The sequence below is a fragment of the Rhinolophus hipposideros genome (genome assembly GCF_964194185.1).
Source record: "Rhinolophus hipposideros genome assembly, chromosome: 10".
NCBI classification, from domain to species: domain Eukaryota; kingdom Metazoa; phylum Chordata; class Mammalia; order Chiroptera; family Rhinolophidae; genus Rhinolophus; species Rhinolophus hipposideros.
Window position 1 is genome coordinate 49,776,331 of NC_138056.1, and position 23,980 is coordinate 49,800,310.

General features: G+C 54.4%; 1 protein-coding gene across 1 annotated transcript; it reads right to left on the bottom strand.

The window, feature by feature from the left end:
* Nucleotides 1-3,348: 3,348 nt before the first annotated feature.
* On the bottom strand, nt 3,349-16,013 carry LRRC32 (leucine rich repeat containing 32). The gene is made up of 3 exons (XM_081062814.1): nt 15,867-16,013; nt 10,951-11,041; nt 3,349-7,367 (listed from the first exon to the last, which is right to left on the bottom strand). The coding sequence occupies exons 2-3, from the start codon at nt 11,035-11,037 to the stop codon at nt 5,475-5,477; spliced, it is 1,980 nt and encodes a 659-aa protein (XP_080918940.1). The 5' UTR covers nt 11,038-11,041; nt 15,867-16,013; the 3' UTR covers nt 3,349-5,474.
* Nucleotides 16,014-23,980: the final 7,967 nt, after the last annotated feature.

Genomic DNA, 23,980 nt, shown 5'->3' on the forward strand with positions numbered 1-23,980 from the left:
CAGTGCTGAGGCCCCTCCCTTGATCCCATAGGCAGGGGCTCTGTCTGACTGTCCTGGGATCCCACCAGGACCCAGCACAGAGAGGAGGCTCAAGCTCCTCTGGCCTAACATATGAATACTGCTGTGCATATGAGGCTGGGGGCACAGTGATTATCACCCCATTTTACAGATGGGGAAATGGAGGCACAGACAAGTGGCTTGACTTGCTTTTGTTCCCAAAGCAAAGCAGTGGCAGAGCCTAGACTCAGGCCTGTGTTTCTGGTCCTAGAGGCAGGGTTTTTTCCAGGGCAGCTTGGTGGGAGGTGGGAGCAGGGTGGGGTGGGAGCTGGGTCCTGAGAACCAGCAGGCCAGAAAGCTTTGGAGTTCGAATGGCCAAGTTCAGGGAAAGCACAGCTGGGGAAGAGCCAAGGTATTTATTATGCTTGGTTTCCAGCTCCAAACAGAGCTGATGGATGGAGCTGCTCCAGTTCCTATAAACAGCTCGGGCCTCCCTCCCCTCCACCCGTCCCTGTTCTCAGCCACCACAGATCAAAATGCTTCCAGTGAGATGGGGGGTGGGAGGAGAGATGAACAAGGAAGGGAATGGGGAAGAGTAGGGAGAGGGGGTAGGAGAAGATAAAACAGGGTCCTAGAGGCAAGAAGAAACTGGAGGGTGGGGAGAAATGATTGTTTCTTAGCCTCACCACTGGCCACTGCTGCTTTTGGGCAGCCCACACCTTGTATCCCCCTCTGTGTCCTCTATGACTCCTGCGTTTGTCTGAGGAGACTATCTCCCCATTCTGTCTGAGGGCTGGTCTTAATCCCCACTAGTTTTTAAGTCTTGGAGAGCAGAGGCCATCCATTCAGGAAAACTTTTCTGAATTCACCTTCTGCATTGGCTCGTGGGCCCTGTGGACACAGAGAGGACTCCTGGTAGGACCTCCCTTCAGGAGCTCCCGGGCTGGTGGCAGATCAGGCAGACATCCCAATTGCTGTGGTTGAGGGCAGCCTGGGGCTGTTGGCAGCTGGAGGAGGGAAATCAGGGCAGTCTCCTCGGAGGAGGCAATATGGGCAGGGGTGAAAAAGGAGGAGTTTGGTAGGTGGGTCAGGGTGGGTGAGACTTTTCAGCTGGAGGAAGTAAGTGGGAGAGGGCCTGACGCTGGGGAGGGTCAGGAGGCCATGCTGCCTAACGGTTGAGATCGCTGGCTCTGGAGTGGGGCAAACCTGGGTTTATGGCACTTTCCAGCTGTGGGAACTTGAGTGTCAGTTTCTCTAAAATGAGGATAATAATAGAAATCTCTTCAAAGATTGTTAGAATGACATACACCAATGTACAGCCAAGCTGAGCACAAGGCCCAACTGAAGGTGCTCAATAACTGTCTGCTCTGAATACAGGGTGGGAGGCAGCCAGAGGGAGGTGGGGCTGGAGGACCGCAGGACCTTGCTCCACAGGAACTTGTGAGCTGCCTAAAGGACAGGCGCACGGAAAGCAGACAGCACATCCCGGGTCCAGAGGGGATACGCCAGCACAGGGGACTGAGAGGCCAGGCAGGTGTGGGCCGTGGAGGCAGCCTTCCTCCCTTCGCACCTGGCCGGCAGCCTGGCTCCTGTCGGATCCTGCAGCTCCCTGAATGGAACGGGCCTGGTGACCTGGCACTGCAGGCCGTCTGTGACGGGGCAGGCAAGGGCCTCCCCTCTCCCTGGAACTTGCCGGATGCTCTGATGACATAGTTGGCAGCTGTGTCCATGTTTGGCTGAAAACAGGAATTTCTGCCTCACTGGGGGTCTTGGCCAGGTGAGCAAACACTCCTGTTTGCCAGGAAAAGGGGTCAGGAGCCTGGGGGGCTCCCAGCTGGATGGGAGGCCCACAGAGCCCTGGGCTGAGCTCCTCCCCTGCTACTGCCTCCCCTTAGGCCTTCACTGAGCATCCGTGTGCCAGGGATGAGTCACATGCCCTCTCACCGCGTAACCCCATCCATGAAATAGGCATTAAAACGTTTCCTCTGGATAGTAGGAGCTGAGAGTAGGAGCTGGGAGGTGAGAGGTCACAGCCCAGAGAAGCTGGGTTGGAGAAATCTCCAGAACGCTTGGGGGGTGAGGGAGCAAAGCATCACTGACCTGGAGCTTGAGGGAGAGGAGGGTGGCACCTGAGGGGGCAGTATCTGGGTGTTAGGCAGCTGGAAAGGGGAGATGGAGCCACATGAGCACAAGCACAGAGGGCTGCAAAGTGGAGGGTAGGGGAGCCACTCGCTTCCCTCTAGAGTGCCTCGGAGCCCCTCACCTGCCCCCTCCCCACACAAGGTGGCCCTTGACCCTTCCCCACACCCCACAGTCCATACCCTTACCTTTTAACTCCCTTTTAGGAACCAAGGTGTTCTTCTGGACTCTCCTGGCTCTTCCTCCAAGTTTAACCTTGAGCTGCAGCCTGCCCACTTCTTCTCAATTCTCCCGCTCCTGGGAGACCTTTAGCTCTAGTGGAGAAGGCCCCTGGGCATCAGGGTATCAGGATGAGATGCTCAGGAGGCACTGGGGCTGGAGTTAGAGCCGTGGACATCGTCAGAGCACTGTGGTGGCTATGGCAACGAGGGCAATGACCCTCCCAAAGAAAGAGGGCCTGGGATGGGAGACCTGGTGGCCACCAGTCGGATGGCTCTAGGCACGTAAGCAGATGAGCACGCAGCAGGCCCTGACAAGGAGTGGCCTGAGATGAAGGCAAAAAACACACGTGGTCCTGGGTGCCTTGGAGAGCATGCCTAGGGGAGGGCGCGGGTGACGGGAGGATCTGGGGGAGGGCTCCTCATAGCTGAGAGGTCAAGGAGGTGCGGACTGGAAAGTGTAGGAACTTTGGCAAAGGCACCAGAGTGCGGGGCAATGCGGGGCACCGAGGGCTGAAAGCAGCCTGGGTGGGTGGAAAGGGAGGGGAGGCCGGGGAAGCTGCTTCACCAAGAAATTGACCGGTGAAGTATGAAAAGGACAGGCAAAGTAGTTTAAGGGTCTTTTTACTATTTTTAAGATGGGTGGAATTTGAGCACAGCTGATGTCTGAGAGGAAGAAGTGACTAGAGAGGAGGGGCTGAGGAGGCGCAGAGGGGGTGAGCACAGGTAAAGGGCCAGAAGTGATCCTGCATCTTCTCAGCGATGGGGGTGGGGAGCAGGGCTCCTTGAGTGTGAAGGGATGTGATTGGGGCTGAAGTCCCAAGATCCAGGGTGGGGATGACCCAGAGCCTTAATCTCCTACTCAGCGGTCCTCCCCCAGGGTTTGCCAGGAGGGTTCAAAGACCATAATGGAAGAGGAGGAAAGCAGGGTTTGAGTGGATGCAATGGTGCCAATTACCCTCAGCAAGGAAGAGGCTGGCAGACCGCATTGTTTCTCCAAAATTGTGTTTTAATACATTCATGTGGGTTATACAAAGAGCTGGTCCCAAGGCCTGGGCTGCAGCCTGGCTCCTAGAAGGTGAGAGCAGCATTATGTAGTGTTTTCAAAGATCAGGCGTGGAGGGGCCTGCCCCTGTCCCCAAGCCTGAGAGAGTGTTTGTGTGCAGTGAGCACCTGTGGTCATGATCCCAATCAGGACTGGGTCCCCTGGGCTGCCCACCCAGCCCCCAGGGCCGGAGACTAGGGCCAGGACACCAGGTTCCAATCCTGGCTCTGCCATCGACTCCCTGAGTCCTTGACCCTCATTGGGGCTCAGTTTTCTCATCTGTACAATGGGGCGGAGAGAGGGGCATTTTCACTGTCTCACTCTTTCCCAAGCACTGTCCTGAGCCAGACAGCAGCCAAGCACAGGTGGGAGGTGAAGACAACACAAGGGTCTGGGCTGATCCCAGGGCTTCCTTTCGTCCTGGACAGCCCATGATTCCATGGGTATGTGGGATAAGGGGTTAAATCTGTGTATGTTTTTCTACCTATTTTTCTCGGAGGAAAAAAAAAAATCCCCACATGATGAGGACCAGAAAGAGAATTTGGAGCCAGCGTTATCTTATGACGTGACAGCTGTGAGGGAAGGAAACCACTCAGGTCCAGCCCCCAACCTCTCCCCTGCCACACCCCCAACGCAGTCTGAATCGACTTTTTTCACAGGCTCTGCCAGCAACTTGTACAGCTCTGAGCAAGTCCCTATTTTCCTAAGCCTCACTTTTCCTATCTGTGCAATGGAGAGGTTGGACTCAATGGTCTTACACTCCAGGCTGTGCTCATTAGATAAAAAGGGAATGAGGGAATGCAAGAGCAAGAAGAGACCAGCCTGCAAAGGAGGGAATGAGGGAAACTGAGGCAGAGAAGAGGAGAGGGCCTGTGGCTGCCTGTATTCTCTCTGCCTGCCTGAGGGAGAGGAGGGAGAGGAGAGGTGGGGTGCACAGCACAGGATTCTCCCTGGCCTTGTTCCAGTGATGTGGGGCCACTTCCGGTCCACCTGACAGCCTGCAGCCCATACCGTGGCAAAGCTCAAGCCCTGAAATCAGGAGGATGAATCTGAATCTCAGTGGTGGCCTTTCTTAGCTGAGGCTAAGAAATAGAGGGAGACTTGGAGCCTCTTTTATAAAACAGGATAAAATACCAACCTCAGAAGGTTGTCATAAAGAGGCGGATGCAGGCTTGGGTTTGTTACAGCTGCTAAGCCTGGGAAAACAGATCCAGAGCCCTAAGGCTCTAACTCCTGCCTCTCCAGTCAGGGTGGGACTGGGATGGAACAAGGGGCCTGGGCAGGGAGTGGGGGCTAGGGTAGTATTTGGGCCAGTGTGTGCAACACAAGGGTGCCAGGTAGGGAAAGAGCCTGTCCAGTGCAGGAAAAGGAATGGTCCAGTGTTGGCCGGAGCCCAGGGTGACGGCCTCTTAACTAGAACCTGCTGGAGCTGCTGCAGCCTGCCCAACAGTGTTAGATCCAAGAGGTATTCATGTGGCTCCAGTTCTCTTCCGGTCACAAGCTCTTCATGTTCCAGAGAAGCTGAAAGTCATTATGAGAATATGTGACAAATAGTCTGCTTGCAAATGTCTCAGACAAATCCTCTTGGTCTTGACCCTCCCTGGCCCTGTCTGGCCTGGCCGGGGAAGGACTCTGCACTCAGCGGGCACTGCTGAGCTTTGGAGCCCTGGACTCCACACTCTGTGTGGTCATGGCACTGCTCTGCGACGCCCTCCCCACCCAGACTGGGAGACGCTTGAGGGCAGGGATGTGACTCCTTCATCGGTGTTCCCAATGCCCAGAGCAGGGTGTGGCTCAACACAGATGTCTGCTAAAGATTTGTTGTTGATCCCCTGGGTCAACCTCATTTTCTGTCACTCCTGAAATTGCTCAACTTCCGGGTTCCACAGCTGGACCACATGTGCAGCCTGGGAAGTGGGTTGCCTCACGATGCAGCAAGATGTAGGAAAAGGAGCGCTGGGCTGGGATCAGAGGCCAGGGTTCTGGGAGCCTGGCTCACTGTGTGACGTCGGGCCAGTCCCCACCCTTCCCTGTGCCTCTTGCTCCCGGCTGGGATGTTCTGCAGCCCCAGCCTTCTAGGCTTTATACTGTTGGTTGAACTTCTGCCGGCGGACACAGCAACAGGTGGCCAGCGTGGTGAGGATGATGGCAGAGACCAGTGCGAAGGTGAGGATGATGATGAGGTTGAGGTTCTTGAGTTCCCCCTTCTCACAGTCCTCAGGACGCACGTGGCTCAGGGACACCTCCTCCTGGGAGCGGAAGCGGCAGATCAGGTCCCGGGTGGCATCCAGATCCACACGGCCCTGGTGCAGCTGGGCCGCCAGCCAGCCATTGCCGCAGCAGCTGAGCGGATTCCCCTGCAGGTAGAGGCGCCGGAGGCTGGTCTCCAGGCCGCCCATGGCACTGCCCGGCAGGAGGCTGAAGCTGTTGTTCCTTAAGTCTAGAACCTCCAGGGACACGGCCTGCGTCCAGGCTGGCAGGCGGCTCAGGCGATTCTCGGCGAGATTGAGCTGCTTGAGACAGCTGAAGCAGGGCAGGTCCACCTGCAGGACCTCCAGCCTGTTGCCCTGCAGGGCCAGGACCTCTAAGGAGGTCTCCAGGCCTGCCAAGGCCCCTGTGGCCACCTCCAGCCCAGGGTTGGCAGAGAGGTCCAGCTCGGTAAGTGGCGTGTGGAGAAAGGCACCTGCCCTGAGGGTCTCCATCTCATTGTCCACCAAGTTCAGGATGCGTAGGGAGGAGATGCCAGAGAAGGCCACACAGCCTGAGGGGCCAGGCTCCCCTGGCCCCCCACAGGGGATGACCTGGTTCCCCTGCAGGTTGAGCCTATGCAGGCTGGCTAGGCCAGCGAAGGTGTATGGGGGCAGGTCCTGCAGAGTGTTGCCCTGGAGGAGCAGTGTCCTCAGAGACCCCAGGGCTCTGGCACCCAGCTCCAGTGTCTCCAGTGCATTGTAGCTGATGTCCAAGAGCACAAGGCAGGGCAGGGAACCTGCCTGCCGAGCCTCAAAGGCCTGCAAGCAGTTTCGGCTGAGGTTCAGGGAGCGCAGGGAGGTCAGGCGCTCAAGAAAGCCTTCGGGGAGGAGGTCAATTTCATTGTAGCTCAAATCCAGATTCAAGAGCTGGGAGACGGGGTGGGTGCTGGTGTTGTGGCTGGGGCTCGAGAGGGGCAAGGCCGACCAGCCCTCGGAAGGTGCGTGGATGGCCTCCCCGCCCTGGGGTGGCCCCGCAGGGAGCTGGATGAGGTTGTTGGACGCATTCAGGTAGATGAGTCTTGGGAATGTGGCCAGGTCGGGGAAGTGGAGCAATTTGTTCTCCCGCAGATCCAGCCAGGTGAGCTGGTACGCGGCCCGAGGCTCTGGGGCCGTCTGAAAGGCCTCAATGCTGTTGCAGCTGAGGTCCAGCACCTGCAGCTGCTGGAGGCTAAAGTCAGAGATGCAGGTGAGGGAGTTTCTGGAAAGGTTGAGGTGGGCCAGGTGGGGCAGGGCCTCGAAAGCACCGTCCTCGATGTCCATCAGCACATTGCTGTGTAGGTCCAGCCGCTCAAGTGCCGGTGTGCCCCAGAAGGTGTGGCGGGAGAGGCGCGTCAGGCTGTTCTCCGCCAGCGTGAGGGTGCGTAGGGCGGGCGCCTCCCCCAGCAGCCGCTCCACCAGGCCGCTGTACAGGCTGTTCCCAGACAGGTCCAGGGACGTCACGTGTGGCAGGGGGCCTAGACCACCGGTGCTCAGCGCCAGGCGGTTGTGGGCAAGGTTGAGATGCTCCAGGTGGGCCAGGGCCTGGAACACACCTGGCTGGAGGAAGCTGATCTCGTTGGAGCTCAGGTCCAGGTGACGAAGCGCCACGTAGAAGCCCAGGGGCAAGGCCAAGATGCTCCGAAGCTGGTTTCCAGAGAGGTCGAGGGCCTCCATGTCCCGCGGAAGCACAGAGGGGACCTGGAGCAGGCCCAGGCCCTGACACAAGACCTCCTTGTCCACCTGCGCAGGGGGAAGCAGGGAGAGCAGCAGGCATGAGTGACTGTAGTAGCTGGAATCAGACACACGCCTCTAGGAAAGGGGACTGGAAGCCCAGCCAGGCTTGGCTAGACTTCGTCCCTGGCCTCCCAGAATACTCGACATACCTTCATCCCAGCCCAATCGTCCCACGTCTGAATGACTTCCGTTCCGCTCCCTGCCCTGTCTGTGGTATGGCATAAGAAAGGGACTCAAGGAAGCTTTGATGGGTAGACAGACAGAGAGGTGACAGACAGATAAAAGGACCAATGAACTGACAGAACACCCTATGCTGATTGGTATTCCATTTTACAGGAAACTGAGCCACGTGTCTTCTAATGTGACCCAGAGCCAGTCAAGATCAGGGCCAACCTGGAACCCAGGCCTCCTGGTTGCCCATCTTGAGTTCCTTTTATGGGCCCAGATAGTTAAATTTACCCAGCTGGTGTTAGACTAGATTAACCCACTTTAGGGGAAATGTTTTCAAAAGGGAAAAATGCAGTTTGCACTCTTGTCATCCATTTTCAGCCTCCCACCCTCAGATCTCATTCAAGCCCTCGTTCAGTGGGACACTGCTCCAGGTCCCAGAGCTTGCCTTCCTCAGCGACACGCCCCAGAAATGACCTCTTTCCTGCCGCTGTTATCCACACACACACCTCCATCAGGGGCTTCGCTTCCCATGGCCTGGTCCATATCGGCCCCTAGAGATGGGGTAGGTGTAGGGGGCAGGGGAAGGATGGCCAGGGTGCCAACCCACACTCTTGGATGATAAGACTATGATTTTGGTACGTGAGCCTCATCAAGTCACATTACCGCTCTGGTTTCTTATCCAGTAAGTAAGTCATCCTTCCCAGCACCCATTCCGTATTTTAGATTTTGTTTAGCATTTTGCAGACCAATGGTCTCATTGGATCTTCACAATAGCCTACTCATCAAATGTGATCGCCCCTATTCAAGAAACCCAAGCTCAGAGAGGATAAGGGAGGCTCTGAGGTCACCCAGCCACTGAGAGGCAGAGCTGGGGTGTGAACTGGAAACCTACCCTGGCCAACCTGCCAGTCTTGCCTGGCTCCTTGACCTTTCCTCCCCCATAGCCTCTTGGCCAGCTGTGGCCACTAGGCATGGCCTCCCTATCCCGTCCTTAGCTCCTGGACCATCCTGATTAAAGAAGGAAAAATGAACAAAATGAACATGAACAAAATGACTGCCACTAACTATGGAGTGCTACCGTGTTTCCCCGAAAAGAAGACTGGGTCTTATATTAAGTCTTGCTCCAAAAGACGCATTAGGGCTTATGTTCAGGGGATGTCATCCTGAAAAATCACGCTAGGGCTTATTTTCCGGTTAGGTCTTATTTTCGGGGAAACGCGGTAGCTCTGTCAAGATTGTGCTGAATGCATAGATCCCTTTGCCTTATTTAATCTTCTAAGGCACATTTACTCCTTAGTACACCCTAAGGAAATTGAGGCTCAGCGGGGTGGGCTGCCCCAAATCAGATAGTCAGAGGCTCAAAACTACTATATTACAAGTTCCTTTTCCTGCTGGTGCCAGCCGAGTTCTGACCACTGAGCCCTCAGCTGGTCGGGCACCCAGGTTGAGTCTTCCGGCACAGTAAATAATACCAGCCACACTTCCTGAGCTTTTACTGTGTTGGGGGCACTGTCCTGTGCATTACATGGTACCCCATGAGCAAGCCCATATCCCATTTCACCTCTGGATACTCAAAGGCTGCCGGGCACTAACCCCTGAAAGTCAAGCCCGGACACAAAGCTGGCCAAGCGCAGAGCCTAGAACTTGCTTTATGCCCAGGGGCCCAGGACCCTGTCAGAGGCCCGGAGGAGGCTGCTGGCAGGCAGGCCTTCATTGGGCTACCCAACTCTCCAGTCTAGTCCGGGAAGGAGCTTAAAGGCCAGGGTGGCTCTCAGCACTCCATTTCCAGGGTGCTCACCACTTCCTGAGCGCCAAGCCCCCAGCACGACTGACTTACATGGGGAGGGGTCCTGGGGGAATCAGCCCTGAACCAAGTTTATAGCTTCCCCGACACCCCTACCCAAGCTCTCTGGGACGCCAGATGCCACTGCTCCCTACCTTTTTTTTGAAGGGAACAGGGCTTGACACCCAATTCCATTTCACCACCTGATCATAGAAGGAAAACAGGGTAGGGTAGGAAGAGTCACACAGCAGTGGATAGCATAAGCTCGGGAGCTGGGTTCGAATCCTGCTCTGTTACTTCCTATTTGTATGACCCTGGCAGCTCATAGCTCTTCTCTCAGCCTTAGTTTGCTCAGCTGAAAAGAGGAGTTCTGGGCAGGAGAAAAGGAGAGAAAGCCCTCAGCATGGTGCAGGCACCACTCAAGCCCTGAGCCTGTGGCAAGTTTTGCTTTACTATTTTGAAAATCATTGTAATTCCTTCTGTGGTAGGTCAGAAAGTGCTTCCCTGCCCATTATCTCATTTGCCCCAAATCCAAAGCTCACCCAGTTCCCCTTCCTGTTGGGTGGCCCAGGCCCTTCACCTCTCTGAGCCTATCTCCCCAAGTAGAATGTCGGCTATATTTGGTGACATGTGAGGCCTTCTCTGCTTATTATTATGGGTTCTAGGAATCTCCAAAGGGCTCTGAAGGGCAAGAAGTGAGGTGACAACAGCAGGACACTGCAACCCCAAAGAAGGGCTGCTGGGTTCTTGCTGCCAGCACATCCAGTCTCCAGAAGCAGCTGCCATTCTGTGTCAGAGGCTTCCAGCCCCAAGTCCAGCACACAGGTTCCAACACCAAGTCCAGGTGTTGCTGCCGGAGCTCCTGCCTCCAGAGCTCCTGCCTTGACAGCCTTACAAGTAGACCAAGGTGGTCCCTTTTCTCTGTACCCCACAGGGTCACAGTAACTTTAGGGAAGTGAATCAAATCTGGCCCTCAAGAAGTTCTTGGTCTTGCAGGTGAGACAGGCTTGGACTCATGTGTCAGCTATGCCATGTGCTCAATATTGAGATGGAGGGAAGCCTGGGGTTGAGGAAGTCCAGAAAAGGGAGCAAACAGAACCAGGTCAGCCTGGAAAGAATCGCAGGAGGAGTCAGCATTTAACCTGGGCCGTAATGAGTGAGAGACACCCCAGCAGGGATGTGGCATACGGGTCCAAGTCAAGGAGCACAGTTAGAAAAGGGGATTTGTCCTCAGGAGGAACCTAGTACATGAGAGCCCTTCCCAGCTGGCCCACCCCAAATTCCCCCCCACCATATATATATTCAACATTACCCAGCTGACCACTGCCCTGTGGGGGCAGCTTAGGGGAACAGAGTTCAATGTTGGGCCTACTGATCCTAGTTGAATGACTTTTGGACAAGTTACCTAATCTCTCCAAACCTCAGCTTCCAACTCTGTAAAATGGGAATAATGGTACTTACCTGGCAGGATTAATAGTAAATAGGTATTTGAACATTCTAGCACATTTAAATGCATTACATGCCTTTCCTTTCCTCTTCTGACTCATCTAACTTCTGGCTTCTGGGGCTGGAACAGTAGGATACCCTAGGGCTGGGGGAGAGGGAAGCTTACCCTGCCAGGGCAGGGTTTCTTACCATTTTACAAAGCACCTTGTCCCGGTGTTGAGAGGTAGCCAGGCCCCAGGTCAGCACGGCCAGGAGCAGCAGGGTCTGATGGCTCATGGCTCTGCATAGGGAGGGAAGGAAAGGGGAATAGTGTAAAAGCTCACGCTCCTTCCCACTGCCAGCCCCCACCCTCCCACCCTGTCTGTGCTTAGCCTCAGCGAACCCCAGGCCACAATCATAGCTGGAATTAAGGTTTGTGAATGGGGCGCGTTGTGAAGGGGACAGGAAATGGAACTGTAGCCCATCACAAGGGGACTCCAAGGCCACGACAAGGAGCTGGGCCATTCCCCATCCTCAAACCCACCCCCCACCCCAGCAAGAATTTTTAAGCAGTGGGTGACATGATTAGATTTGAGTTTCAAAAGACCCCAACTGGTGGAAGACAGTCTGCATGGGGAAAGCAGGAGGCAGAGGGACCCTAAGGGCTGCCCTAGGGCTGGGGTGGGATTAGATGGGGAGCTGGGCCTCTGACTCCATTTCTACACAAGCCACAAGAAGGTCACCCCATCCTAGCTCCTCATGCCCCAAACAGAATTCCTCAAAACCCCCACCCCCACCCCTGGACTTTATTTTGCCCTTTTTCTTTTGATTTTCTGATTCTCTAGTCCCTGCCATTGTTTGAAGGCTGGGCCTGGAGCCTTGACAGGAAGCCCCGCCAGGAGGCCTGCCCTGCCCCCAGCACTGAGGTAGTGAACTTCCCCAGGAGCACGCTGCCAGGCCTTTTACTTTCACTGAAGCCACAGCAAGTGCCAATGCAGAGGACACTCAGGCCTGCTGAACCCGCCCTTCTCTCTATAAGCAGGGCGAGCACAGAGACCCTCAATAGGGTGGAATCCCAGTGTTGCTAGGAGCTCCCTCACTGAGGACATGGGCCAAGTGCTAGGAACACACAGATCCATCCATCTATTGCATTCATTCATTCATTCATTCATTCATTCATTCACTCACACCTTTACTGAATGCCTCCTCATGTCCTGCTCTGTGCTGAGAACTGAGGATACAAATAAACTCACAGAAGTGACATAGTACATACAGAGCATTAAGAAAGAGGGACACACAAAGCCCTCCTAGGGCGCTGGACTCGGAGTCACCCATACTTGACTGTTCCTTATGTCTCCTCCACTTACCTGCTACGTGACCTTATGCAAGTCACGTCACCTCTCTGAGCCTCAGTTTCCTTTTCTGAAGTTAATGCTGACCTGCCAAGTTTTGGTAAAGATCAAATGAGATATATTCTAGGAAAGTGGCACTTACAGAGCCCTTACCGTGTTTCCCCGAAAATAAGACCTAACTGGAAAACAAGCCCTAGCATAATTTTTCAGGAGGGCATCCCCTGAACATAAGCCCGAATGCGTCTTTTGGAGCAAACCTTAATATAAGACCCGGTCTTATTTTCGGGGAGACACGGTATTATGCACCAGGTACTTTTCGTGACACTTTATATGTATTAACTCATTTAATCCTCACAGTAATTCAATGATTTGGCTCCATGATTCCCATTCCCGTATTGCAGACGGGGAAGCTGAGGCTCAGAGAGGTGAAGTAACACATACAAGGTCTCACATCTAAGAAATCTGGCTCCTCGGTCTGCGCCCTTAACCTCTACACTATAAGGTCTCCCAGAGGTGCTGAACGGTGACCCTGAGGATACTTTAGAAGAGGCATTTCTAGAACTTTGAGGGCTGGGTCATTACTGTTGGGACCCACTAGCATCCGTGCGATGAATTTTAAGTGAAAGTGGCATTTGTGAGGTCCTTTCTTGTTCACACAGGCAGGGGCCACAGCGGTCTTTTAAACCCTGTTCCTTGGGTTCCCCTCAGCATGGGCCTCTGCCCCCACAGCTGCTCTCTTCTCACCTGCATCACAGGTTGGGTTTTCACAGGAAATTTTGTTCTGCTGTTTAAAAAGCAGAACATCATCACCCATCTGAAAGCCGGTGTACTCAGAATTGAGTGGAAACCCCTCAGCTGGGCCTCTGAGGCCCTTGGGGAGTGTGCCACGTCCAGCCAGCTCTCCTTTCCAGCTTCATTTCTCACTGCCCCCTCTCCCATTCTGGGTTCTGAAAGCCTCCTATTTACTTTACTCCTCAGAGCCCCTTTTCACTGACCCAAACCTTCCCTTCCTCCCCTCTCTTGTTCTGAATACCTTCTTATCCTTTGGGTCTCAGCATAGATGTCACCTCCTCCCAGAAGCCTTCCTGGTCCTCTAAATCTGGGCTACGTATTGGTCCCTCCTCCAGGTTCCCATAGCCCTTGAGCTTCCAGTGAGCACAGCACCAAGCACTCTATGGTTTAACCAACCCCCCCCCCACTGCCGCCCACTCCTATATGAAGTGTCCCTAGGGCAGAGGGGCTCACTGTCCTCTGGGACCCATCTCAAACCACTGGGCAGGTGGGGAGGAAGCACTGAGAATTGACATGAAGTATCTTGGTGACACTTGGCGAGAGCAGTTGTTCAACTTGACTCTCCCTGCCACACTCATTCCTTCCCCATCCCACCCGCCACCCCCATTGGCCAGCCAGCGGGTTCTGTCTGCTCTCCCTGAGAAATAGCCCCCACAATCTGCCTGCCGCCTTCCTCCATCATCGCCACAGGCTGAGGCACCACCATGACCCTGGGCCTCTTTCAGTCTGTCTTACACGTAGCAGCACAGAGGTGTTGTTAAACCGTAGATCAGGTCACGACTCTCACAGCTCGGAGGAACCTCCAGTAGAGCCCAGGCTTTACACCTCTCCTCTCTGACTCCTTCTCACCAAATTCTAGCGTTCTCGCCATTCTTTTGGTCATTACTCAAACACAGCAAGTACATTCCTGCCTCAGGACCTTTGCCCTGCTGCTCCCTCCACCTGGAATGCTCTTCCCAGATCTTTACGGGTTTTCTTGTTTTCCTCACCTTGACCATTTCCTCATAATTAATTTTTTATTCTGTGAGAACAGGGGTCTATTAAGGGGTGCTCACTAAAGAGCTATGGAACAAATGGGCTGAGGGGTGAGTGTGAGGGGAGGACAAGCAAGGGTCTGGCTTAGTTCTGACCTGAAGGCATTGCCGCTCAAAGGGGCCCTCATGTCCCCCTCCTCTGCCTGCCAAATCCCACCCTACCCCCAAGATGGGCACCAGAGCATCCAGCAGGGACTGTCCCTGCAGCAGTGGCACTCTGTTCTGGCATCGGACAGAAGGGGACTCCTCACCTGTGTGCATCCATCAGCAGTGCCCAAGACACAGTGTTTGGAATTTGAGCGTGACTTTTTCTCAAGTGGGAGGACTGGGGTCACTCAGAAGCAGGCTCCCATCCAGACTCTACTGCTCCCAAGCCTGTTCCCTGGGGCAAGTCCCTTAACTCTTCAGTGCCTCACCATCCCCTCGGTAGGGCAAGTAGCCTGGTTTCCGTTCTGCCATTGACTACCCCCAACCATCGTGATGATCAAGCTGAGAATGGCTATGAAGGTGCCGTGGACACATGTTGTCTTTCTAGCTGGTACCATGACCTGCAGGGCTGAGCAGCCCAGGTCAGGTGTGCTGAGGGCGGAGGCCCCAGGCCGGTGAACAAGTGGTGACAGGAGACATCCTAGGACTCTGACAGGGGGGAGAAGGGCTAAATAGTTCTGTGTGTGTGTGTGTGTGTGTGTGTGTGTGTGTGTGTGTGAGAGAGAGAGAGAGAGAGAGAGAGAGAGACAGAGACAGAGAGAGACAGAGAGAGAGAGAGAAATGGGGTGGGGCAATGCCTACTATCATAATAAGCCTATCCTTACTATTTAAGGATGTTAGACACTCTTTAAGCACTTGACCTATATCATCTCACTTAATTCTCACAACCCAATAAAGTAATTACTATAATTTCCATTTTACAGATGAGAAAACTGAGGCTCAGAAGGATGAAATGACTTACCGCATTGTTACCCAGCTCATAAGTGTTTGGGGATTTAGCTCAGGTCTACATGACCCACATGCTGTGTTCTCTCCAGCAGGTGTTGAATTGCCTGTCCCTATAACACTGCCCTCAATTTGCCTGTGAGGAAAAGAGGCTCAGAGAGGTGACTTCCCCAAAGTCACACAGGCGATAAACAGCAGAGTCAGGATCAGAATCCGGTCTGTCTGCCTCCAAAGCAAATGTTTCCACTACCCCAGGCCAACATCTCCCTCTCTGACCCCCTCCAATGACACCCACCCCAACATCCACAAGCAGACAGGCTCAGGATGCTGGGCTGGGGGTGTTCCTCCCCCTCGTCTCAGCAGGGATCATTGGCAGAGTGGGGTCCTGGGAGAGCTGCGGATGCCCCTACGGAGCAGTGAATCACTAAGGGCAGACATGTGCATCCCACGGGGGAATTAGACCTTAACCCAAAGGAATGTGGCTGTGATGGCAGAATTTCAGGCAGCCCGGGGTGGGGGTGGGGGTCCCTCACATCTTACCACCCATAAAGAAGGCTGGCTTTGGAGCCCCTTTGAGAGAGGTGGGTGCACCCCCACCCTCTAGATAGGCAGGTTGTCTGGTACGGTGGGATGGGAAGCCCCACGCAGGGCCTGAGTCAGAGGATGGTAGGAGACCTTGATTCAAATCCTGATCTGCCACTGACTAGCTACGTGTTCCCGCCAAGTGCTGGCCTTTCTGCCCTTGTCTTCCCATCTGTCAAATGGGAACGCCGGCCACGCCCTTCGCGGGAAAGATTCCTTGCTCCAGGAGCCTGGGAGAGCGCTGGGGCTGAGGGTGGGTCAACCCTGGCTCCACGCGCGAGGTGGGGGCGGCGGCGGGAGGGGGCGGCTGTGGGGTGGGGATCGGCGTCCGGGTGGACTAGCCCCAGACCAGCCCCACGACCTCTGCTCTAGAGGGGCGCGGACAGCCGGTTCCCCAGGGGGCCGCCAGCCTCGCCCGCGGGGCGGCTCCTACCTGGCTCAGCGCGGCCGCCGCTCCTCTCCCCGGCAGCCCCGGCACATTTTGCGCAAACCTGACCCCCGGTCCCACCCCCCGCCAGACCCCGGGGTCACGGCCCGAAGAGGCGCACGGCCGCTCCTCTGCCCCACGGGAGCCCGACCCGCGAGGGGGCGGCTCGGGCTTCAATTTAAATACCTCTCCCGCCCCACCACGCCCCCCCTCGGCCATGCCGCGGGGTCCTAGCGCCCGGCGCTCCCCAGCGTGACTTGGTTTATCCCGAACCCGCAGGGAATGAAGTATTGTCTTCACGCTGGCACCCCGGCGGGGAAGGGGCGGGCTGAAGGGTGCGGGATGAAAGGGCCGGGGGAGCGGGGTCGCTGAGCAAGCCTAGTGAGAGCGAGACCCGGCCCCGGGCCGCCACACGTGCGGTTCGTGGCCCCGCGGGGTCCGGAGGGGCGGGTGGCTCTAGGAGCCGCAGGTCCGCAGAGGAAATCCGGCCTGTCCCCGATTTCCCCGCTGCCGGCGCCACCGCACTTAGGGGGACAAACAGGAGAAGTCAACGCGGGGCTGAACGCGGAAGGAAATGACCCTTCGCTGGCCCTGGGGCGGCCGCAGAGGGGGCTCCCTTACTGCCGCTGCGAGTCCCGACAAACTGTGTCCCCTCTGGATGTGGTTTAGTGTTCAGACCTGTCTCCAAACCTTTGGCAGCCCTGTGAAACGGTACCATCGAAGTCCTTAGTTTTCAGATCGAGAAACTGAGTTTAGGCATGGGGACAGCGAATATAAATAAAAATCAATAGCTAGACACTGGTATGGTCGCCATTTATATTTTGGGAAACTGAGTCTAGGAAGGTTCATTGGCACATCCAAAGTCATACAGCCCATTGAGCCCAATTTGTCCACAAAGCTAAATCCAGGCCAGTTGGGGTGCCCTTTTCCAGGCACCATCTTGCTCAGGTTGTTTTAAAGTGCTGTGCAAAGTAGCATGGTATTATTACTGTCTTTTACTTCAAAGGTTGATGTACATCTTTCCCAAAGCCACCCCCTCTTCTAGATGCCTTGGCCCTACCAAATCACAGGTACTGTGCCCTCCCTGCTGGGTATGGACTCAAGGATAGTGGTGCCTGGGCGAGGAGGGTCACAGCTGTCCTCAGGGTCCTGGTTCCCAGGGTAGGAGGGAATTCCTCCTCCACAGTATTTCTCCTCCCTGATGTAGCGGCACAGGGTGCCCATTTTACAGATGGGAAAGTGACCACCCAAAGCCTCATGGTGAATCAGGGTAAAGCTAGGTTTAAAATCTGGATTCCCTGAGTGCTACAGAGCTGCTGCCTTTCCTCTTTCCACCTGGTTCACTGTGGGGACAGGCCTGGGTAGAGGGGGACAGCCCAAAGAAGACAAGCTGTGATAGTGGATGGCCCAGGGCCTAACCTAGCCTCAGAGGAGATGCGGGGAAATTTCCCTAAGGAGGAACCCAAGCTACGATGAGGGCATGGGTAGGGAAGGTTGCAGTATTTGGGCAGGGTTTCCAGAACTCCATCTTCCCTCCTGCCATCTGAGGCCTCAGGTCTATGCTCATGGAGGTCCCAGCTGGTTATCTTGACCCCCTCTCTGGGCTCTAGTGCTCACTTGGTCAAAGGGAACCTCAGTTTTCCTGTCTGTAAAGTGGGGAAGATAGTAGCTACTTCTCAAGGTTGGTACCAGAACTAAGTATAGCAGACCCAGCCTGGGGCCTGCACCCAGTTGGTGTTAAGTACCTTCTCACTGTCTTTTTGGTGGTGATTGGTGATACCTCTGCTATATCCTTCAGGCTTCATTTTCCAGATTCTTGTTCAAGGGGTCAATATCCAGGAAGTGATTGCCAGCAGCTCTCCAGCGTGGGTAAAATATGGCTGAGTTGGATTCAGGCATCCCTTGCTCTCCCACCCGACCCGTTCCCCCCAGGCCAGCTGAGCACCACCTCACATTTCCCTGAGCTGCTGCGAAACAGAAAACACTGTGCTGGCTCATGGCTCTGACTGGGGCTGGGGCAGGGCGGGGCTGGGGCTATGGCAGGCTGGGGAGAGTGGCCTGCCTCCCCACACACCCCTCAAGGCTGCAGTTGTGGTTAGTTAGTTCATGGGGTTACACCTCACTCAGTGGCCAGATGGGGCTCCCCAAGAGTTAGACACAGATGGGCAGCCAAGTGTGCCCACCTGCTTCAGATGCCTCTTGGGACGGGGCGGGGTAAGGGGCGGGTGGAGTGCTAAAAGCTGGGAACCCCATGTGCTCAGCACATCTTCCTTCATCTGTTCACTGCTTCAGCAGTCAGGTTGCAGTGTGACTTTTGGCAGGCCTCTTGATCTTTCTGACCTCAGTTTGCTGATCTGCAAAGTGACACTAATGATAGCACCTGATATTCTAGCTTGCTGTGAAGATCCAATACAACAACATGTGTAAAGTATCTGGTTGGGGGCCTGACCCGTAGTCCTTGCTCAGTAAACGTGATCCCTTCCCTGGAGGGCCTGAGGAGAGCTGGTGAATAAAATAGTCCAGGACCTATCCTTGTGAAGCTCCCAGACCAGATGGGAGGCTGTAGAGGACATAGGATGACTGAGTCCAGAGGTCTCGAAGACCAAGTCCAGGAATTGGAGCTTAAGCTGAAGGAGGAGGAGAGGTTGGAACTGAAAAGGGTGGGATTCGCCTGGTAGTCATGTGAAAGGTAGCTTCCTTTAAAGGCCACCAAGGCCAACTTTCCATCCAACGTTGCTTACTTAGCTTCTGCTCACACATCTCCAGGAATGAGGAGTTCTCCTGCACAGCCCATCGATGGGCAGCTCAGTCTTCACTGTGCTGGCATTTTTGTGACTATGCTACCATTCCGGCATGCATCTGTCAGTGAAAATAGGAGACATATCTTTTCCTGTATTCTTAGGACTACCATCTGGGGTGAGAAAACCCTTTCAGGCACCAAGTCAGGCTCAAGGCTCCCTGGGAGGGTTTCACCTCAGAATGAAACTCAAGTGTCCCAATTAGGAGCGGGTGGCCCAGAAAGGCAATGATGTGCACATCCTGTGTGACCTTGGACAAGTTGCTGAACCTCTCTGAACCTTGCTGTCCTCATCTAACTGTAGAACCGAAATGAGAAGTATCGTGGCACCCTGGACCCCCAATTTAAAGATGAAGGACTGGTCCCCAGTGTGTATTCAGCAGCTGAATACACACTGGGGACCAGTCTTTCATCTCATGTGGCAAATCAAGATAAAGACAGCCATAAACAGCCTTCCAGTTAGGTGTCTTTACTCTCAATTACTCACTAGGACACTGAGGCTCAGAGAAGTTTGGCAACTGGCCCAAGTCACACAGCTTTGGAGTCAGGTGTCTGGATTCCCAGACCAAATCTCAGTGCAAGGATGGGCCTGTTCTCACTCCCTGTCCCTGCCCAGCACCTCTGTGGGCTCCTGGGAGTCAGGAAGTTCCCTCATCAGTCCCTATTGGGGCCCTGCCTTTTGAGACAGAACACTGGATTCCCCAGTTCTTCTGCTCACCCTCCCTTGCTCCCTAGGGAAACTGGGCTCAGACCATTCCCACCATGGGGCACCTCCTGGAGGGACAGAGCAAATGTTGCTGGGTGTCAGCTGTAGGGAGTTTAAGAGCTAGAAGCTAACATTGGGTGCTTGGGAAACAAACATAAAGGGACAGGTGGCGTGTCCCTTTCTCTGAGGAATAGCTGAAGTGTTAAATGGGAATAGTGAGGGCTTGCAGGACTGGGACTGGTGCCAGGTACTTTACTTGAATTATCTCCCCCTCACAGCAATCTGACACAGAGGGGACTATCATTGCCCCCCTTTTACAGAAGAGGGACAGAGGCTCGCAGGAGTTCTATGACTTGTCCACAGTCACACAGCTAACAGATGGGAAAGGGCAGTGCACAGCAGCCGCTCCCACACAAATCCTCAGCCTCCAAGGCCCTGTTGCATGGCCAGCAACTGGCTTGGCGGGTTTTCTGTTCTCAGTGGGGGCACTAGTCAATTCCCCCCACCTCCCATGCCATTGTGGCACTTAGAGCCACCAATGCAGGGGAAGCAGGTGCCGGTGAGACCCCGTGGACCCCTCGGCCACCTCACCAGAGGCATCCGGCCCTGAGTCTGGTCATTGAGAACTGGGGCTGAGGGCTTGGAGTCTGGAGGCTCCTGGAGGCCCCGAGGGAGAGGGGGGATGTTAGGTGAGAAAATTCGAGACTGGGTGAAGCAGGCAGGGCAGGATCAGAAGCGTTTCCACAGTTTGACTATGCTGTGTCGCAGACCATGAAACCACAGCTCTCTGCAGCAACCTGGCTGCTGGGAACCTGAGGGTTTGTTCCTTTGAGCCACACAACTTTTTCCTCCATTTTAACCATTTGAAGGTTAAACACAATGTACCCTTTTCTTGATGATCCAGGGTAACCGTCCCTGGCAGTCTCAGTTTCTCATCTGTAAAATTGGGCCAGTCATTCTGCCATTTCAAGGGGGTGTTGAGATGATAACACTGTGGAAACCTGAATGGAGGAGGGCTTGGGTCGATATGATTATTGATATTGTTTTCTTCACATGAAAGTCTGTGACTCCACGGTTGACCAAAGGGACCTGTTGGCAGATGGAACCCCCCGTGATGGGAAGGGGCTGAGTTGGAGGAACCTTAGTGCTGGAGGCTCAGTGGTCCCACGGCAGACGTGGGTCCTGGGCTCCTCAGGTAGGGCAGTTCCTGTGAGCAGAAGGGCTGTGGCCCAGATAGGGCCTCCTTTGGTGGGGTACCCTGCCTCCCAGGGTTCCCCGGAAGTCCCTTCCCAACTTCAGGTTCTTTGCGGTGCTGAGCTCCCGGCAAGCTGTAGCCTCCCATCTTATTCTGGGTTGGCTAAGCCCCAAAGCCTGGCACAGCTTCTGGAAACAGTCTCGTGCGTGGCCACGTGATCCCCACAGATAACGGTCAGCTCTCGAAGTTTCAGAGAATCCTTTTTGTCTCCTATTTTTCCACTCCAAGGACAGCAGATTCTAGGCCCAGAGAGTGTGAGGAGGTGGCCTGAGGTCTCAGGAGAGCTGAGGGTGCGGTTCCCCTACCCCCACCCTCCTTTCCTAACTTGCCTCTCATGAGGTACTCCCGCTTCACACAGCACCCTCTTCAGGGTTCTAGCCCAGGTCCTCTCAAACTTTGGAGAGTATCCGGATCCCCGAGGTCTTGTTAAAGCAGATTGCTGGGCCCTAAAGACTTTTTAGTTCAGTAGGTCTGAGGTGGGGCCAGAATCTGGAGTAAATCCCCAGTGGCCAATGCCACCCGTCCACAGGCTGCTGTGCCAGTGAGGGCCTGGGGCAGAGGACTCTGTGATGAGGTTCTTCCAGTGCAGCCCTCCCCCCTCTACGAAGTAGCAACAATAACCCCTGCCCACGGAGCTGAAGAAACAAAGGGATGACGTGTAAAGGTTCTGGTTAACAGGATTAGGACTCTTTCTTCCCATGAGTGAAATTCTGAGGCCAGTGTGATGCCTCTGTGTACTTTCAAGTTGGGAAGGGGATGGGCTGGCCCAGGCAGCTTTCTAATGTAGCTTTCGTGTCATAACCCATATAATCCTACCACACCAAATGAGGTGGATATTATTATATTATTATTATCATTACTATTATTAGTGTCATCATTATCTCTGTTTTACACATGAGGAAACCCAGAGAGATTAAGTAACTCAAGCTTGTACAGCCAGTACATTCGTCCAGGCAGCGGGGCTCCAGTGCTTACCCACTTTATACTCTACTGTATTGTCACTAGATGGAGCATTTTAATTAGCCAAAAGAGCAAATAACCTAAAATCGTACATTTACCACGATATCCCCTGGGTGTAGAGTTGTATTTTCCTCCCTCTTGGGTGGGGTGAGGGGGCCCTGAGGAGGGCAGAGTCGAGGAACATAAGCAGCCCAAGTTTCAGAGAGGAACCTACCTGGGTTCCCATCCTCACCGTGCTGCCCACTGCTGTGTGACTTTAGGCTGGTGGCCTCACCTCTCTGAACCCACTCTGTCACTGTAAAATAGAGCAATGAGGATGACTAGGGCTGCTTGAAGAGTGAGCTTCTTGTGTCATGTGCCTGCCCACCGATGACACTCACCCAGCTGATGGCATGGCTTGTGATTTCTGGCAGAGTTCTTGTTTGCATATTTTGGGCAGCAGCTCTCTCTTCTTCATAATAATTTGGTTCAGAGAAGGAGTGAAGTAGTTTGTGAAGTTTCCCCTGGCTGTGCTCGGGGGATGTGGGGAGGGACCTTTCTAAAATGTAGCTGTGACTGCCTTTCAGGGGTAGTGAGAGTGGGCGGCATTCTCATTCTGCAGGGTGACGGGGAGGGGGGGGGACCGCAGAGGATGGGTGAGGGGATGGAGGCCTGGGCACACCCGACTCTCCCTGGGAGCATCCTTTTTATCATAGGCCACTGTGACCCGTTCTTGTCCTACTCACATTGCCGTCCTTCTCCCAACCATAGGGCCTGCCCAGAATATGTCAAGTACTGGCATTGTGGGTGGGAGGAATCTGAGGCTTGAGGAAGATAGGAACTAGCTCAGAGCCAGGAGATGGCAAAGTGGGGGCTGGACCTCTGCCCTTCTCTGCTATGTTAGTCTCACACCTTCCCTGAGGACATCCTTCCATACAGACACAGTGCACCTGCAAAGCACACTCCCCCCACGTGCATAGTACACACAGGTACACACACATTTATATATACCCTCAAAGACAGCACAGGCCACACAGAACCACAACTCAGGAAAACAACAAGCATGCATCAATCTTACATGAAAATTTCACACAGGCACACATGCTATCTACAAACACTTCACAGAGACACCCTCAAAACTCACCACCCACAGATACACACACCATCACAAGTCCAACTCATATATACAGCATGTGTGCAGCACACATTACAAGCACGCACATTGAGAATACACAATGTGCGCATATATATATATATATATATATATGCACACACAACCAGGCGCCCAAACCCAGTGTACGCACACCAGACCCAGTGCACATATCAGCGGGCTATCTGTATGCATGGACAAATACATGCACGGACACATGTATTTGTGGGAGCTAGGCTGTGATCTTGCACTGCTCATGACTGATTTTCTCAGAAGCAGACAACACAATGCATCAAGAGACTTCCACTTGGCTGGTTTCCTGGGGTGTGAAAGGGAAGAAGGGGAAGGGGCACTGTTTGACAGACTGCCATGCCTCCCAGGGACCTTGTGATGAATCCTGATGACATATTGTGAGCTTAGGACCCCACGAGCCTGGGCTGGGGCTCTGCAGCCCAGAGGGCTGGATCCTGTCTCCTAAGAAGTAGATCCCTGTCTCTGTCCCCAAATCCAGCCCCTTTCTCTGGGTCTGGAAGCTTGAAAGTGAGTATGCCGCCTTCTAATCTAATGTTCTCTTGCTCTTCTGGACTCTGGGACTTCTGCCCGCTTGCCTTCCCCAATCTTTGTATGCTGGGACAAGAGACCGGGTGTCAGGCCTGAACCAGACCCCTAAAACCAACCTCACCTCTGCCTGCATCAGGGCCCACCTGGCCTCCTGGGGGATAGGCCGTGGCTCCCAATGGCAGAGGGAAAGCTTCTGGGCACCCCCTGTCCCTGCAGTCTCTCATCAGCGTGGACACTCCCCTATTTCACAAACCCTTTCCAGGCCTCCCAGGCTCCCCCCAACTACTGCCTCACCCTCTCGTCTCCTCAGATCCAGACCTGTTAAGGTTGTCACCTACTCTTGCTATCTCTATTTCCCCACTCTCTTCACTGCTTCCTCCATTTGTCTCCAGCCCCATCATTCCAACCAGCTCATTCCTCGCCTTCATGTCGAGAACTGCGATGGACAGATACTCTTTAGACCCCAGCTGCCTTGGTCACTTGGTCACTTGGTTGCATGATGCCCACTCCCTCCTTCCTGATACAGAGGAAGGAGGGCACCTTGTGACGCCCTCTCCTGGTTCTCTTCCTGTGTCTCCTGCATCTCCTCCTGACTCCTTGTACTGGCCTCTCCTTTCTTCCTCTTCCTTCACCTGATTTTTAAATGTGGAAGCTCCTGGGTCTCTCCCTTTGGCCTTGGCTTCTTTTTTTCCTCCCCCTCCCCCAGGAGAAC